Here is a 19,131-nt window from a genome sequence, read left to right as displayed (position 1 = left end):
TCAAGAATCAATAGGAATGTGTTTTTATGGGAATAATGCTTCATGTTTACTGTTATGGTCATGATACAAACCATTTAAACGCTATTTTTATAACAAGAATACCAATTTCAACGCCTTTTAGTGGATATAATATACATAGATTTACTGTTCTCCTGTAGTTTTTGTACCTTTTTCATATTCTCATTATATATACTCACTAAATAATAATAGTTTTGTAAATTTAGACATGTGCAAAAGCTCGGTAGTACTGATACTGCTCAAATTATACTAGTACTGTATTGATTAGTGTCTAGTTAACAATTTTCTGACGATCCTTTGTTGAAAACTGTAGATGAAAATGTCTGTTTAAAAAAGTCTGTTTAAAAGCTCGGTAGTACTGATACTGCTCAAATTATACTAGTATTATATTGCAGTAGTATTGATTAGTGTCTGGTTATCAATTTGTTGAACACTAGATGAAAATTTCTATGTTTAAAAAGTAAAACAAAACACCGATTTCTGCTCTACTTTGACTTAATTACACAGACGTACTTTTTTTTGTTGTACTTGTTGTGTTAAAGCTACACTTTGTAACTTTTCTGGTGGCGTTTTTTCCCCACCTGCTTCTTTCTATCGATAGTTTTCAGATTCTAGACTTCGATTCATGCCACATTCCCAAACGAATGACAAGAGCCAGGTTTTGTCTGTTTATTTTATTGTATTTTTTTATGAAATATCGAAGGAAAATCCACAGTTTTGATCGTATCAGCTGGTCGCTCCGTGCATAAAATATACTTCTAAAATCTGGATTTCAGCAATATTCACTTCAGCAAACCCACATCTGTATTAAATATAACTGGCACGTAGAATGTTGTGATGGAAATGTTATTGTTTCGCCTGTAATGTTGCACAGTATGGCATTAAACTTACTTATCTGATTCACGCAGACAAGCTCCAGGTCTGGTTAGTGCTCAGGTCTGTGGAGACACGCCCACTTACAGTAGATCTCATGTTTTTAACGCAGTAAATTCCTGTAAAATAGACGCGAGATCGTTTAAATGCCATACTGTGAAACATTCCAGGTCCATCACCAGAGCAACGACATAGAGCACCTTTTAAAAAAAACAGAATATCTAAAGCATGTTACTGCAGTCTGTGTGTTTTCTCTTCCTGCTCGTGTTTAGACTGTATGATGAACATCCACAAACGCTGCGTGGCCAACGTGCCCAGTCTGTGCGGGACGGACCACACGGAGAGGAGAGGACGCATCCAGATCACCGCCGACATCAAGACCAACGTGCTCACCGTCACCAGTGAGTCTGCAGCTTCAGATGAAACACACAGACAGCAGACAGACTCGTGTGGAGCAGTGTCTCCCCCTGCTGTTTGCCACACACATCACACCGGGATACAACTCCGTGATACAGACAGAAAACTGTTTGGGTAGAGGAAGAACGGGAGAAAAATATCATTTGAGTTTCTTACAAATCCTCCAATGAAACAGCTGCTTTTATGATCCGAGTTTTCCCCGTGGATGTGCACTAAAATACACCTGAAACCTCATGTAGCATCAAAATTTACCTGTTCTCGTTGGACTTTTTAATGCATTCATGACTACGATACTATAATTACAAACTCAATGTTGATACTAAGAAATAACATCATTACCAACTTTGACATCACAATAATAACAAGCAGTTTTCTTAGACCATAGACTGTAAATATCACATTAATCAACACAAAATAACTTGTTTCTTTAAAATAGCCACGTGGTCTTACACTAGTCCTGATATAGATCGAGATTATTCAGGAAAGGTCTAATTTCGTCCTAGATCTGTATCAGTGCATCTTCTAATGAGTGTGTAGTGCAGACGTGGGCAAACTACAGCCGGGGGGCCACACACGCCTGCCAAACGTGACCAAATTATATTAAAATGGGTGAGGGTAAACCTTGATCAAAGTTTTTTCTGCTGTGTTTATTTAACTGAAATGTAATCAATATTTTTTTTAATTTTAATTCATGCATTTGGAAAACTATTTGTACAATGAGCGTTGTATATTCCTGCTTTGCTACATGTTACAGGACAAATCTCTAATATAATACACACATATATATATATATCCTGGCCCCGCCCCTCACATTTTAGACTCCACTGTGGCCCGAGTGTCAAAAAGTTTGCCCACCCCTGGTCTAGTGTCAATACTAGTTTAGATTAGATTTATATAGATTTATATTCAGGTATTCGTATGTTGTTGATGATAGAAATCAGAAAAAATGAGCTGTGTTTTTGGTGACAATTTGTGTTTTTGCTCTAGATGGCGCCAAAGGTCTGTGCAGAAATCTCAGACTCTACAGCGTTACATGGCAGGACTTTAATCACTCGGGGGATTTTAAAACTGTGGTTGTTTGCTGAATACTAGTGTTGATATTTAACATCATGACATTATTAGATATTTATAATGCTGCTCATTAAGCCACTGTGTAAATGGAATTGGAAAAACACTTTGAAAAGGTATTTAGTTACAGAATATTTGCATTAAAATGTTTTCTATTAAATGGTCTAATCAGAGTACTACAAATACTTTAAATACATTCACGTTAAGTTCCACTGATTGATTATACTTTTATTTAGTATGAATTAGAGATTTTCTTACTAATGTTTCAAACTGCACAGCCTAGATAATGAAGTACTGCTATGTTTTACTTTGATTTCAGGAAAGTAACTGTATATTATATGTGAATGAGTAACTATACTGGGATACAGGTACTCATAAGTAGTATTGTTAGTATTTACAGTACATATATGACTTACTTTCCAATATTGTGCACTCTTTGCATTTGTTGCTTATAATTATTTCAACAAAGATGTGTGAGATCATTGAATTTATTTAGTTTAGTAGTCGCTCATTTTCCAAGAATTTCACTTATTTTCTGAATCAATTCCGTCCACATCCCAAAGTACTACGGTATTCACATCTCCATATCCAATTATTCCAAAACATTTCCATATATGCTAATGTCTGTGCGTCTCTTATCTTCTCCAATTGACTTGTTCCTTCTCTGGCCTCACATTTTGGTTCCCACGCTCATGCACACTTCTCATTAGCCGAGACGATAAACGAGTAGAATTACCACAATGCAAAGGTAGGACTGCAGTACTGGCTAACTCCCTGCATATTTTAGCAGTAGTAGCAAGTCTCCACATCAGTTTTAAGTACGATACCTGTGCCGGCTTGTAATAAAACACATGCTAAAAATGGCTGAATAAGAAAAAAGATGCAGTACACATTTTGTTCCACAGGGGGCAGTGTGTAAGCAGCTTTAGCTTGAAATTGCTGTACAGGGGACACAACTGGTGTGTACTAACTGGTGAAAATAGAAGCTAGTGTTAGTAATTGGCATATTCGTGAAGGCTGCTTACTGCTAATACACCGGTCAACAATAAGTCACCACCTTCACATTAACGCGAGATCAGGGGTTAGTGGGGAACAGCGCCCTCGGGTTCACGTTCAGAGTCAGCACTTTGCGTCTAACGCTGGTTTAAATGAATTTCAGGCTCCTTTTTATAGGCGACATTTTGAGGATTTTTTTTCCCAATTCAAAAAAACCCATATTTTGTTCTTAATCGCCATGGTAACAGTGCTAATTTCTCATCGTGTTTGCTTAAAATGTTACGACAAAGCTACAGTTTAAGCAGGTTTGTCGTATTTTGATGTATTATGAGTTATTTCCTGGATTTTCTGGGTCAAACTGCGAGATTTGTGGGAAAACCAAATGCTAATGCTAATCAGGAATAGACTCGATACCGATTCCGATACTACGACGGTTATAAAAACACTCTTTATTTCCCTTAAAAGGCTCATTTCTTTCCTATAAATGCGACTTTTTAGCGCAAATACTTTCTCAAATGAATATCTACTTGCGATGCTAGTTTTAGCATCGATTACTATTTGATTTTCGATACGTTTTTTCAACTATATTCACAGGATTTGATATCGCAACCTCATCGTGAACATTTATCCATTTCAAATAACAGAATCCTTGTTTTTTAAATGCATCGTTTAATTATAAAGACACAAACTACATAGACCATGATCCTTTGCTTGATTCCAACTTGAAAAATGACCACAATTAAAACCATAATCACGTGTTTTCTAATCATTAAAACGCTGGCATTTTCCATAATATCCTATTGTAGTCACATACTGCTCCCTGTGTAGTTGTTTTGTTTTTGTCTTCCACGCACAAACACACACACACGGGCTGAGTTCCACATGAGACGAGATTCTCTGTGACTACACCCACGCCTAAGCTACACATGCACCATTCTACCGCTCCTGTTCTCCATCTCCCCCTCGCCCTCCCGGTAGACTCAAATATACTCGTTATCTTTCATTCTCCGGCACAATTAGCACGTACTGTACGCTAGCAAACACGTGCGCTACACAAAAACGCATCCCCGAGCCTCGAGTCATCTTGGCGGATGTCCTGTGAGACGACCTCGCACGCTAACGTCTCTATAGCTGCATTTGATGGTCACTTTAACAGGAGTCATGTAATATTTATTGACCCGCTCCACTGAGGGTTTAGAGCGGGGCCGCGGGTCTGGGCTGTGGTTAACGTAGCGGTGCTTAGCGTAGCATGGCCAGTTTAACAAATAGGTTCTGTTTTAGCAGGTGAAAAGAATGTTTTATTTAGCGTATATGTTGTTGGTATATTATGTTGTCAGTCAGTGTGTCAGGGAGGGTTTGTGTATATCAGCTCTGGACTTTAAAAGTACTTACTGCAGGTGATATGGCTGCAAAAGTATAAAAAGTTGGATGGTAATCGATACTAAAACTAGTAAACAAGTATTGATACTGAAAAGTTACATGCACAGGATAGAAGTTAACCTTTTCTGAATATCTTTAGAATGATGTTGGGCTGTATTTTTCTCAAGTATAAGACACATAGACTAGTTCACGCACATGGACCACTGTGGAACGGACCTGTGCGACTCAGGGATTACACAGATATATGTGGGAATATAAAAGAAAGTACTATGATTTAATGTTAAAGGTCATATTTTATTGTCTAAAGGAAGACAATCGTGTCTTAACTGACATTGTGGTATCTAAATCGGTGCAATATCAAGTTTATTCCTCAGCATCGAAATTTTTGTTTAGTTGAAACTTTAATATTATTTTGTGTCACCATGAGCTCGGGATTGGGGTTTAATTTAATTTAATTTAATATTCCTTTTCCTTTTTTTTATTTTTTTTATGTTTTAATTAATTAATTTTATTTTATTATTATTTATTTTATTTTATTATTTTTTTTTGTCGGGTTAGGGGGAATCTTATTTTTGTTATCTTGATTTTGTTATTATACAAATAATTAAAAATTGATCCAAAAAAAAAAAAAAAAATCATTTGAAATTATTATGAAGCTTTAACATTTTATCTTTCATCCAAAATTGTCAACATATCAACCAAAAAATGAACATAATATTATTAACTTTAACATAAATCAACATAACATTATTTGTTTTATTAACAGTATTTCTGATGTCCTCAGTCGTGTTTAACTGAACTGAGAGCCGCCAAAATATTGCTAAAGCTGCACTATGTAACATTTCAGGTAGAGATGCCAGAACTGACTTGTCTCTATGACGATGTTAATTCATGTGTCTGAAATATTCCACATTTGTAGTTTTAAAATAAGCAATATCCATAGAGACAAGTAGGAAACGCAACCAAAGTTTACAGTAATAATACATGTTTTAAAGGTATTTTGTTGCAATAAAAACACTGTTATTGAATGAATGTTAAAAAAAAAAGTCTAATGCCATAGTGTGGAACATTAGACACAAGCTAAGTGTATCTCCATGGAGACAAGCAGGTGGCAGATCCTTTAATATGCAGATTTTTGTGGTTTGATGCATATAACATTATCTGGTTTAACTGTTGCTCATTTTACTTTTGGATATTAAATACGAAAATACATTAAAATGAAGCTGGAAAAAGTGAAAAAATATCGACGAAAAACACAAAATAAACAAACATCTCCTCTTTATCGCTCCATTTCTTCTTCAACTTCCTTAGCATTTCGCGTAGCTAGCAACACGGCCCCATCCAAGCGTCCCCCTCCTCCGTCTGGTAATTGAATGTGACCTCACAACTTCACCAGGCGCCGTAATTGCACACATACGCACACAATTTACACACACTCCCCCAATGCAATCACGCCGGATTTGACGCCACCAGAATACAATTACCCACCGCCACAAAAGGGGGATTAGTGTTGGAACTGGCAACCTTCATCTGTCTACATGGTCATTACGGACAACTGCGAGGGTCAGCCGTGTAGGTCGACTGTCAATAATAATTAAATAGATAATTATGAGGCGTTCTTTGGTGTTTTTAAAGCAGCGTTTGGAGACGATTTTAGTTCCAAGGTCAAGCAACAACAGAATGGGGATGTGATGCGGGTTGTAATTAGTTTTTTAGGTGAAGAATAGGGAAAGAAAGGTCCAACAAATTGAATTCATAATGCAAAGAGAAACTAAATATTGGTTATGATGGAATAGTTGCACCGCTCATAGAATCGGTGGCAGTTTTATTCATGTTTTGGTCATGAACAGTTATAAATAAAAAGGATTTCAGGGGCCGGCCTCCCGCTGGTGCCCGGAGTCAGGACGAAACATGGGGACACAAGGCAAGGCGAGTTTATTTGTACAGCACAATTAATACACAAAGTAATTCAAAGTGCTTCACAGAATAAAAAGGACACTAAAAAAAAAAGTTTATTCTCTGAGCCACAGGAGCCAGAGACCTGAGCCACAGGACACATGTGTGAAGTACTTCCTGGTTCTAGACCTGAGCACAGGACACATGTGTGAAGTACTTCCTGGTTCTAGTCCTGACCCGAGCAGCAGTGTTCTGGATGTTCTGGATGTTCTGTTCTGTCTTAAGGCTCGTTTGGAGAGTCCAGTGAGCAGGACGTTACAGTCGTCTAACCTACTGGAGACAAATGCAGGATAAGTCTCTCTAAGTCTGGTTTTGACAATTTACCTTTGACTTTTGACATGTTTTTAGATGATAAAAAGCTGCAGATGTTACTGATTTGATGTGTCTGTTAAAGTTCCAGTCTGAGTCCATTATTACCTCTAGATTCCTCACCTGATTTGAAGGTTTTAGAGAGAGAGACTCAGCATTTGAGTTTTCTGCAGGCCTCTACTTTGACAATGTTTAAATCCAGGCTCAAAACAGTTCTGTTCAGCTGTGCATATGACTGAAAAGGTTTTTATTCTGCCTCTTCTCTTTTATTCATGACGATTATTTACGTTTTGATTCGTTGTATTGTGATTTTAATGTGTTTCTTATTCTGTAAAACACTTTGAATTACCTTGCGTTGCTTTGTCTTACCTTAATCAGAACAGTCATGTGTAACGTCACCAAGTCACTCGAGCCAGGAAACACTGATTTTTATACACTTTTCACCAGAGAGCTTCACATTTACCTTGTGCAGTTACTTACAGAACACTTTTGTCCACCTAGTTTGCACTAAAATTACCAAAAAAAGCACTAGGAACAATAGACAGTGCTGTTCAAACACCATATACAGAGTTTAGTCGCAAATAAAGTTGATTTAATGTGTAGTTTGTGTGGTATATAGACTCTAAAACACAAACAAAAAGACCTTTTATAACAAAGACAGTGGCAGTGTTAAATCAAACTGTCAAAAAGGAAAAAAAATCATCAATAATACACTTAATTTGTAAATATTCTCTGTTTAGAAGCCTTCAGTCATCAATGTTGCACTAATATCCCAAAAAATACTGAGTTAAATCATTTTTGTCGATATTTCTCACCTTCACATCCACCGTATTTACACCGCCATGTAAATAAGGTGGATTTATTTCTTCTACCGTTCATAATTACCTCTTAAATTGTCTTCTACAAGTTGGACTCCTCTATAGAGCTCGATAATATGACAACAAAGAAATATTTTAGTTTTTCCTCACACGGATCAATCACAATTTTTCGATTACATTTTATTCTGTTCTTATTATTAAAAACTAATCAAAATTGCGTACGGTATCCATTTCTGGAACATAACTGTGTCACCTTTGCTTTGTTACACTCCTCCTTTTAATTTCTACATTTAATTGACCTAAACTACTCGCATCTGTTTGTGTCGTGGAGATAATGTCCAAAACGTGAATAATCATCAATCAAATCATCATCATTTTTTTTAAATTATCATCTCTTTTCTCTTTCCCTTCAGTCAAAGAGGCCAGAAACCTGGTGCCGATGGATCCCAACGGACTGTCAGACCCTTACGTGAAACTAAAGCTGATCCCAGACCCACGAAACGAGACCAAGCAGAAGACCAAGACCGTCAAGTGCTGCCTGAACCCGACCTGGAACGAGACCTTTAAGTTGTACGTCCTTTTCTGCAGCGATTTGACTGGAGGAGTGTGGTGTTCATAAGGAAACACACATCCTCCTCTCTCCCTCTTTTATGTTTTCTCTTTTCTCTCACTTTCTTCTCTTTCTTTCCCTTTCTCTTACACTCACTTTCTTTCATTCTTTGTCCTTTGCTTCTCATCCCTCTCCTTCATCTTCTTCGTTTAGCAGTTTCTTTCATCTTGCCTTTCTCTCTCCCTCACTCTTTCTCCTCTCTTACTCTTACTTTCGCTCTTTCTGAGATCCTCTCTCTCCATCATCTTGCTTTTCTCTCTTTCTCCCGCTATCTTACTTCTTTTTTTCCCTTTCTCTCTCTTACTCTCATTTTTTCTTTTGTTATCTCTCTCCTGTCTGTCTACTTTTCTCTCCATCCTTCTCCTTGTTCTTCTCCATTTGACCGTTTCTTTCACCTTGCCTTTCTTTCTCTCTCTCTCTCCATCTTTCTTTCTCTCTGCCTCTTTCTTTCCCTTTCTCTCTCTTACTCTTTCTTTTGCTCTCTCTCTCGTCTCTACCTTTCTCTTATCCCTATCCTTCATCCTCTCCATTCTTTCTCTCTCCCTCTATTTCTCTCATCTCTTTCTCTCTGGCTTTCTTTCATTCTTTTCCTCTTTATCTCTTCCCCTCACACCTTCCCTTCCCTTTCCCAGTTTAACCATTTCTTGCCTTTCTCTCGCCCTCTTTCTTCCTCTCATTGTTCTTTCTCTCTGCCTCTTTCTTTCCCTTTCTCTCTCGCTCTCTCTCTCTCCATCCCTCTCCCTTCCAGTTTATCTGTTTCTTTCATCTTGCCTCTCGTTCTCCCTCCCTCTCTCTTTCCCTCATCTTTCTCCTTCATCCTTTATCTTGGTTTCTTTCATCTTGGCTTACTCTTTTTCTCCTCTTTCTCTTCTCTCTTCCTCTGTCTCTCTGCCCCCTCCCTCCCTCATTCTCTCCCTCTCTCTCCATCATCTTGCCTTTCTCTCTCCCTCTCTCTGTCTTACTCCATCTCTTTCTTTCTCTCTGCCTCTTTCTTTCCCTTTTTCTCTCTTACTCTTACTTTCTTTTGCTCTCTCTGTCTCTCTTATCTCTCACCATCCTTCATCCTCTCCATTCTTTCATCTCGCCTTTCTCTCTCATCTCTTTCTCTCTGCCTTTCTTTCTTTCTCTTTCTCTCTCTTACTCTAACTCTTTCTCTCATTCTTTTCCCCTCACACCTTCCCTCTCCCAATTTAACCATTTCTTGCCTTTCTCTCTCCCTCTGTCTCTCTCTCTCATTGTTCTTTCTCTCTCCCTCTGTCTCTCTCTCATTGTTCTTTCTCTCTGCCTCTTTCTTTCCTTTTCTCCCTCCCAGTTTATCTGTTTCTTTCATCTTGCCTCTCTCTCTCCCTCGTCTTTCTCCTTCACCCTTTATCTTGGTTTCTTTCATCTTGGCTTCCTCTCTTTCTCCTCTCCCTCCCTCTCCTTCTTTTCCTCACTTCTCTATCTCCCTCTCTCCTCTCTTCTCTCAGTACTTCCATGCTTGTGTAACCTCTTTCGCTTCTCCCTCCCTCTCTTTCTCTTCTTCCTCTCTCCTCTCTTCTCTTCTCTTCTCTCGTCATTATTTCCATGCTTGTGTAACCTCTTTCTTCCTCCCTCCCTCCCTCCCTCCCTCTTTTCCTCTCCTCTCTTCTTTTCTCTCTCTGCTTGTGTAACCTCTCTTCCTCTTCCTCTCTTCTCTGTCCCCCTCTCTTCTCTCTCTTATCAGTATTTCCACGCTTGTGTAACCTCTTTCTCTTCTTCTCTTCTCTCTCTCTCTTCCTCTCTTCTCTTTCCATGCTTGTGTAACCTCTCTTTCTCTTCCTCTCCTCTTTCCCTCTCGTCCCTTCTTCTCCTCTCTTCCTCTCTTGTGTTTTGCTTGTGTAACCTCTTTCTTCCTCCCTCCCTCCCTCCCTCTTTTCCTCTCCTCTCTTCTTTTCTCTCTCTGCTTGTGTAACCTCTTTCTCTCTCTCTCTCTCCCTCCCCTCCCTCCCTCTTTTCCTCTCCTCTCTTCTCTCTCTCTGCTTGTGTAACCTCTCTTTCTCTCTCTTCCTCCCCCCCTCTTTTCCTCTCCTCTCTTCTCCTCTCTCTCTGCTTGTGTAACCTCTCTTTCTCTCTCTTCCTCCCTCCCTCCCTCCCTCTTTTCCTCTCCTCTCCTCCCTCCCTCTCTCTTTTCCTCTCCTCTCTTCTCCTCTCTCTCTCTGCTTGTGTAACCTCTCTTTCTCTCTCTTCCTCCCTCTCTTCCTCCCTCCCTCCCTCTTTTCCTCTCCTCTCCTCCCTCCCTCTCTCTTTTCCTCTCCTCTCTCTCTCTCTCTCTCTCTGCTTGTGTAACCTCTCTCTCCCTCCCTCCCTCCCCCCTCTTTTCCTCTCCTCTCCTCCCTCCCTCCCTCTTTTCCTCTCCTCTCTCTCTCTCTGCTTGTGTAACCTCTCTCTCCCTCCCTCCCCCCTCCCTCTTTTCCTCTCCTCTCTCTCTCTCTCTCTGCTTGTGTAACCTCTCTCTCCCTCCCTCTTTTCCTCTCCTCTCTCTCTCTCTCTCTGCTTGTGTAACCTCTCTTTCTCCCTCCCCCCTCCCTCTTCTCCTCTCTCTTCTCTCTCTCTGCTTGTGTAACCTCTCTCTCCCTCCCTCTTTTCCTCTCCTCTCTTTTCCTCTCTCTCTCTCTCTCTGCTTGTGTAACCTCTGGCAGTGTGATAACCACATCTGCCCCTCAGAGCTTCACTTTTGGACTTGGCTCCTGCTCTTGGCTCCGTTTCTTTTCTTTATAAACTCTATCGTTTTTATCAGAGGAGGAAAGATGGAGATTTGGACTTTTGGAGGAGAGAAAAAGGAGAGATAGAGATTAAATATTACAGATAAGCTGGTTGTTGGTTGTATTGTTGATCGACTTGAAACAAAAACTAAACAAAAACTAAAAATAAACATACTTTCTTTCGTTTTGTGACCTTAAACCCCAAACAAACACGTCTAAATCTTCTTTTTTTCTTGCATAACCTTCTGTTTTCACATTATTCATAATTGTCAAAATGCTGGAAATGTTTTGTCTTTAAATGTCTAGTTTGTTTGGCGTTTTTTTTCCGTACTTCTGAACATATTTGAAGATGTGACGCACACCGGGGTTTTCTGCCTACTCGAATTCTCTAAAAAAAAAACAATTAGTTTCCATAACAACCAGTTAATTTTAAATGCACAGTTTGAACTCGATCCCTATGACGACAAAAAGACTATTCACAGACGGAATTGTGTTTAATTTGCAGAAACCCAATGCTATAACCAAAGTATTTTCTGTCATTGCGATGGATAAAAGAAGATGTGGATTTCAGGATTTCCCGCTTTGTATTTTTGGCAGCGATTGATTCTAAATGATTGTGACCTTCTGTACCATCTGTGCAGCGTCTGATTGGACAGACGCTCGTGTAAAATCTATAGAACCCATAAAATGTAAGCGCCCACTAATGCTTTTGGGTTTAAGAGACCGAATTATCAATTAAAAACAGACAAATTTAGAAGAACAAGTGACTAAATACTGGATAATCGACATTAAAATAACTGTATGTCGTCTGTTCTTACTGTTTTAAATAAAAAGACGCTATAATCGCAACTGAATCTGAGTTGCTACGTGCGTAAAAACGACAAATACACGTTTTTTTAATTCGCAGTTTATGGACAGGCCTCGTGTAAAAAGCTCAGAACGTCCAGAATTCACTCACTGCGCTGTAGTTTTAGGTTTAAATCAAAGGTGTCTAACGTTTTCTCATTAAGGGCCACATATAAAACACGTAAAATAAAACTGAGGGCCATAAACTGGTCGCGAATACAGTGAAAACTTCAAATCTGCGTTATTATTACAACTTGGACTGAACCACTAGACCTTTATTCACGCTCACATCCTCAATAAGACGCGTTAAATATTTGATATGGGCTTGTTAAAGTATATTTTCAGAAATATGCGGTAAAAAGTAGTGTTTAAAGTAACATGGGCCAATCACCTGGAAGCTTGACGGCCAGGAAAAACTGATCTGAGGGCCGCATTTAGCCCGTGGGCCGCAGTTTGGACACGCCTGGATTTTAGCGTTGAAACTGGCAACACAAATGAGTCATGTGATGCTCATTCTGCTTTCTGATTGGTCTTTACAACACCAAATAATATTACCCGCTGCTCTTATGTCAAAAGTTTTTGTACTTTAGATTAAATCAGAATTACACGTGTTATCAGTAGACGCCATGTTTGATTTGAACGTGTTTACCAAAATCTTACCTTTGACACTAGTTTCGAGTTCGCAAACGCGTTGTCATTTTGAACCTTCCACCGCTACGACGACCTCCGTGACTTGATTCCTCTTGTGTGTGTGTGTGTCCGTTAGCCACCTGAAAGAGCACGACAAGGACCGCCGCCTGTCCGTGGAGGTGTGGGACTGGGACCTGACCAGCCGCAACGACTTCATGGGCTCGCTGTCCTTCGGGATCTCCGAGCTCCACAAGCAAGGCGTGGATGGATGGTGAGGAAAAATGACCAGCGCACGTGGAAATCCAGCTTCAGGAGAGGTTTAAGAAGCAACATTCACACTTAATTACACTGTATCCAGAACTGATTTCCTGCATTTTTGATTTGACAATTTTCCATGTAAATTACTGGGAATGTGCGGGAAGAGCTGATGTGTGAATAAATCCAAAAAATGCTAGGTTTCCTGGTTATACTACAGTTACTTTCCCTTGTCATTCAGTTTAAATAACGCAAAAAAGTGTTACTATGTGAACAGAGCTGATCCGTAAATGTTCTGGGACCGGTGTGTGTGTGTGTGTGTGAATAGTGATCATTGCTGCGTGTTCTGGCTTTTTGTACTCGTCAGTTGTGTAACTATGTGTGAACGGGGCTTTATAAAATGCGAAATAAGAAGAGAAAAGCAAAGCAGGAGGATAGAGGTGACCTTGTTCATTACGGCGCTGAGAAACATTTGAGATTTGATGCCAAAGCAAATGTATGTCATGTGTGTTTTATCTTGGCTTCTTTATCTGGGCTCTTCTCTTCTCTCTCTAATCAGAAAGCACGCGGTCCCTATCTCCCCCCTCTCGCCGTCTTTTTGCTGACGCTGCCCTGTCAAGCTTTTAATGAGATGCCAGTGTCTGGGGTGGAAGACGGCCATTATAGACTCAAACTTTACCCAAAAACTATTCCAGATTCAAGAAAGGAGACGTGCTACTACTTTGCTTTTGCTGTTGTGGCTTTTGGACATGTTTGCATCGGTACTGAATGTCCATCGTGACGTTATGTAGTGTAATTATTGACATCAGAACAGACAAACTGGTAATGTTTAATAATTATAGAATTATAAGGTGTAGTTATGATAAAGTGTAAGCAGCAATGGCATTTAGAGTGAGTTTAAACCTGCACACACATGGACTGGGATAAACGGGACTGAATCTGGACTAGAACAGGAGGAAACCAGGTGTAAGCAAGGACGAAACCAGGACGAAACCAGGACGAATCCAGGTGTAAACCAGGTATAAACCAGGACTAAACCAGGTGTAAGCAAGGACGAAACCAGGACGAAACCAGGACGAAACCAGGACGAAACCAGGAGGAAACCAGGAGGAAACCAGGAGGAAACCAGGAGGAAACCAGGACGAAACCAGGACGAAACCAGGACGAAACCAGGACGAAACCAGGACGAAACCAGGACGAAACCAGGACTAAACCAGGACTAAACCAGGACTAAACCAGGACTAAGCCAGGATGAAACCAGGTGTAAACCAGGACTCAACCAGGACTACCACAGGACTACCACAGGACTACCACAGGACTACATCAAAAGTAATCTGGGTTCATATCAAGCCCGGTGTGGTAGTTTCACAGACATTATCCTCCTGAGACCTGGCGTCCTCATATGTGGACAACACATTCTGGTTTGTCTAGGCCTATGCAGATGTTTAGATGAAGAACAGCAAAAATGTTCAATTTAGAATCTTTTTAAGAGTTTAGAATGTTCAGAATATTTTTTTAAATGTGTTTTTTGTAAAGGCACATGTCTCCTGTCTGCTGCTCTTCACATGAGACACATTGTTCCAAGAGGCACAATTGTCGTTTCTCATTTTGTTTTTACTCAGGATAAATGTTGCTGTTCAGGCACTTAATAGTTTTTGCAAATCATTATTAACATTAAAATTATTAAAATGTCCACATATGAGGACATTTGTTTTACATCAGTTTTCTCAGACACTACATAATGTAAAAAGATAATTGCTTGTTTTTACACCATCAGGACCAATCAGCCTAAATAACATAGAGAAATTAATAAAGCCACACAAGAGCTCGGGTCTCAGGAGGTTAAATTACATCATGTGTCCGATGCTCCAAAAGCTAAAACAGCAAATGTCATTAACACAGCGATGAGATATAGATTTTTTTGCGTTAATTCAACTGCTAAGATTATGAGAATGCATGAATGAAACTACTAATACTACAAATCCAACTAGAAATAATAATAACAACACATTTTGCAGAAAGTCTCCTTAAAGTTGCACTATGTAACATTTGTGGTGGCTCGTCTCTGTACATGGCTTTACGTGAAATAATCCACAGTATGACGGGCCAAGGTAACTGCATTTTTGCAATAGAAACTCCCATAAAAGACGACAAATTGATGCGTTTAATGCCGTAGTGTATAGCAGAAAAAGTTATGCAGTGCACTTTTAAAATAATGATCTGGTTTACTCATCGTGTCAATCAAAACTAAATGAGTGTCACAACGGGAAGGGCATCTGCTTTAAAACCTAATCTGTGTTTCATGTGCTTTACATCACGGCACTTAAGCTTAGAATAAATTGCTTTTACTTTACGCTTTGCTAAAATGGCATTTTTCTGTGGATGACCCCTGCATGTAGCATATATGAAAACAAACTGCAGTGTAAGACATTAATTATGCAAAAAGGGAGCTGTTATGCTAAGATTTGAGCCTCCTGTGCCAAGCCTGACTGTATCACCGTGGAGAGGAGTACATCAGTTGATAATGGTTATTCTTTATGACTGGAAATAGTAGCTGTAACTGCCGCCTTTATGGAGCTAATGGCCTGAGTTTAACTGTACGAGCTTGCGGAGGATTGATTAAACAGTGAATATCGTGCATGTCTCTGCAGGTTCAAGCTGCTGTCCCAAGAAGAGGGCGAGTATTTCAACGTCCCAGTGGCTCCAGAGGGGGAGGAGGCTAACGAGGAGCTCCGGCAGAGGTTTGAGGTACAGATCCACTTTTAAAATTCAAATCAAAGAATATAAATGACCCGTAAGAGCAATATTTTAAGACCCGATTATGAACATTTTTCCCAAATTATATCTATCTAAGTACCAAACTATCATAAACGTTCTGCTGTATAATATATATTGAAGAACATTAAACAAATCAATGGTTTTATGGTTTTATTTATACGGAGCTCCATTAGCAACAGAAAACCGTAGCCGTACTTCTTCGGGTTCGCGCTTACAAACTTTTAAAGGTGCCCTGTGTGACTTTTCTACTGGAAAATCACCTTCAGTTTGTCTTCATGGAGATGGTGAATGTTCTACAGCGCTGCGTTCAACTTTGACAAACGTTTGACTCCACTCAGGCGACGTTACAGGTCATTTGGCAAGTCCAGAATGATATCGCTCTGTATTTTTTATAGAAATTGACTTCAGTCTGGTCTCCACACCCTTTGTTGAGTCTCAAGCCCGGTCACACATGATCGTGCAATCAGATTTGTCTTTTTTTTTTTCAGTGATTCATGTGAAAAAGGAGCTCATTGGTCACTTATCATTTACAAATAAAATCAAATCTATCATCTCAGACTAACTAACTAGAACTTTGTGCACGTCGTTTATCGATTCTACAGAAACACGCAACGTTTTTTAGACCCTTTTGATATTTTTTCATTTATTTTTTCCTCGTTTCCAGTCATATTTGTTTTGACATGGACCGATCACGTGTGTCCCTGATTGATTGATCCACCTGATTTTTACTTTACTCTTTAAACCCTGTGTTGAATAATTTGTGTCTTTTTGTGTCGCATTCTTACAGAGAAACAAGTTCACCTCAATGTTTATTTTAAGATGTCTTCACTAGAACACGGTGCTTTGGTCACATGATAGTGGTATTCCTTTTCAAGTTGATAAGAGGTCTTGTAATACATCTTTTTAGTGACGGCAAACATCTGTTAGCGACGTGTTTCACCTCTCTGTGAACAGCTAACAGTATGTAAAATGAGTTAAGTCCTTATAAGATAGTGCCTTTCTCGGGTTTTACGTACTGGAAAACTCCCTTGAAACACGACAGATGTGCTGCCTTCATTCATCTGATCAGATAAACTCCTTTCAACTCTCTACCTGATCTGCAATCGCTTCCTTCACGATTACACCCATCTGAAAACGGGGAGATTGTCGTAACGAAAGGCAAGGGGGACAACGAAGACAGAACTCGGGGAATAGTTTAACAGGGTTTATTTACAACAGAAGTGCAAAAATGATGATAGCTCAAACGGTGAAACGGGGAGAGCGCCGTGGTCCGAGGTGAGGAGCAGGATCTGAGACAGGGCGGACGGTACCGGTGGGGACGAGGAGGGTCGGAAACTGGAGGGCGGAGCGGGTCCAGGGAGCAGGATCTGGTGAGGAGCAAGAATATCCAGTAAGTAAAATCCAAAGAATCCAAAATCCAAAGAGCTCAAAAACAGGAACGGAGCCAAGCGAGGAGTACCACAAAGATACGCGGACGATCTGGCGCTGGGTGTCCGGTCCTGGCTCCTCTTATCCTTCCCAGGTGTGGTTGATTGGTGATTAGCCTCAGGTGTGCACGTAAAGGATTGGAAAAGCGTGTATTCTGGATCCCAGGCGAACACGTCTCATCTGTGAACATTAGATAGACGCCATAACTGTGAAACTTTTCAGGTAAAACAACTGCATCCCCATAGAGACAGACAGAAAACGCCAGAAAAGTTACATTATAGGGGTGGGATTTAATACGTTTTCTTCTTCCCACTCCTTTTCGAGCTTGTAAAGGAACAAATTTGCCTCAAACGTGTGCTCAAAATGAGTAAATAAATAAAAAAAACACGGTGCATCTTTAATACATCTGTGTGGCTACATCAGTGCAGCGCCCCCTTCAGATCAACTACACTGCAGCGTTCAAATCTTCACGCATTTCCTTTCGTCAAGCGACCAACCCAAACAAAATATCACATCCAGATCGTCCTCTCCCGGAGCTTTAACGCTGATGCTAATAGATGCAACATATACGTCTAATTTGAAGTGTGCATTTTGCTTTGCGTGAGTGTGAAAGTGTTTGTGAATGTGCGACATGTGAGGGCCACTCTGGGAGAGCTGTTAGCAGTTGGCAGGAGCTCTCTGGCACCGCACCGGTCCACACGTGTCCCGGTCCATATGTGTGTGCGCGCTCCACCGCTAGGCCACTCATTAACACACTTGGCACACAGCGCAGGGGGGACACGGCTCTCCAACGGACTCCGGTTTCAGTGGCTTTATTCTTCCGCCCGACAGGTAATTTAGCCATATTCCTCCAGAGTGGCATTTGTCAGAACATATTTTACCGGTTTGCTGCTAATCAGAAGCCATCCGTCAATTTCAAAACTAGTTCCCAAAGAGTAATTTTAAAAGATAAACGAGCGGCGTTACATAAAAGAGAAAGTAGTCGTTTTAAAACATACTGTGCAAAAGTGGCATTGAGTGATGGCTATTATATCTTGGAGTATATAAAATGTCCAAACCAGTACTTAAAGCTTGAATCTTTAAGTTTGGGGCGGCTAGAATTAGTTTATACAGTTATATCTAGTGATTAAACTAAAATTACTGATTAAAATAGGGGTCACATATCACAAATTCTACATAATATATTCGTTTTTTTGGCTTGATAACAGCGATGTAGACTTATTTCCTGTCCAGATCGTCAGCCCTTTGCAAAATCACACAACTGAAAGGACTAACGTTGGTCATAATATAGTCAAATTTAACAGTTTGGGTGGAATTAAACGTGTAAAAATTGGAGTTTGTGACCCTGAGTCCAGAGACACGGGCCCACGCTTGGAAAAAAAACTTGAAAAATTGTTCTCAACCCATTCAGAATCTTGTTTTTGCCGTACTATTTTAGTTTTATTTGATCGGTTAAATGTGTTAAAAGCCGAAGTCCGTAGTAAAAGCAATGAGACCAGAACTGAAGAAGCGGCTTGGATGAGCAACAAAATGTCTTCACTTCTACAACTTTTTATCCAGTGACAGATTTAACTTCGGCTTTTACTATTGATCAGTTAAAGCAGAAGCGACGCGTGACTGTGGATAAACATTTGAAAGCCAAACTACACAACATTCTCCATCCGTTTGTGCCATTTTGTTGAACATTCCAGGCAAAGGAATTACACCTCCATTGAGACAAACAGCATCCACCAAGTTACATATCAGGTCCGTGGAGAGACAAGCACGCTCATAGTAAAGATACTTGTTTTTTTTTAAGGCAATTTAGCTTAATAAAAACAGAGCAAAGATGAAATTTAAATGTGCCAACTGGACAAATCGTTGACATTTCTCTGCACATCGCTTCAGTTCTTAATAAAAACACTGATAATCCAATCCAACTTTATTTCTAATGCACTTTAAAAACAACAGAGCTGACCAGAGTGCAGGACACAACAGACATTTTAAAAACACAGATAAATGACAGACATACAAATAAATAACTACA

At 39.9% G+C, this 19,131-nt stretch overlaps 1 protein-coding gene across 1 annotated transcript in view; it reads left to right on the top strand.

The window, feature by feature from the left end:
* Positions 1-19,131, top strand: part of prkcbb (protein kinase C, beta b) — a 121,319-nt gene that overhangs the window by 55,272 nt on the left and 46,916 nt on the right. The window contains exons 5-8 of the mRNA XM_033971099.2: positions 1,164-1,292; positions 8,249-8,405; positions 12,781-12,915; positions 15,551-15,647. Of these exons, the coding sequence (XP_033826990.1) occupies positions 1,164-1,292; positions 8,249-8,405; positions 12,781-12,915; positions 15,551-15,647 (518 nt within the window). The remainder of the gene's footprint in view (positions 1-1,163; positions 1,293-8,248; positions 8,406-12,780; positions 12,916-15,550; positions 15,648-19,131) is intronic.

This window comes from Periophthalmus magnuspinnatus, chromosome 8, assembly GCF_009829125.3.
Source record: "Periophthalmus magnuspinnatus isolate fPerMag1 chromosome 8, fPerMag1.2.pri, whole genome shotgun sequence".
Lineage (NCBI taxonomy): Eukaryota > Metazoa > Chordata > Actinopteri > Gobiiformes > Gobiidae > Periophthalmus > Periophthalmus magnuspinnatus.
The sequence above is the reverse complement of the archived record's forward strand: the minus strand, read 5'-3'. Positions and strand labels throughout refer to the sequence as shown.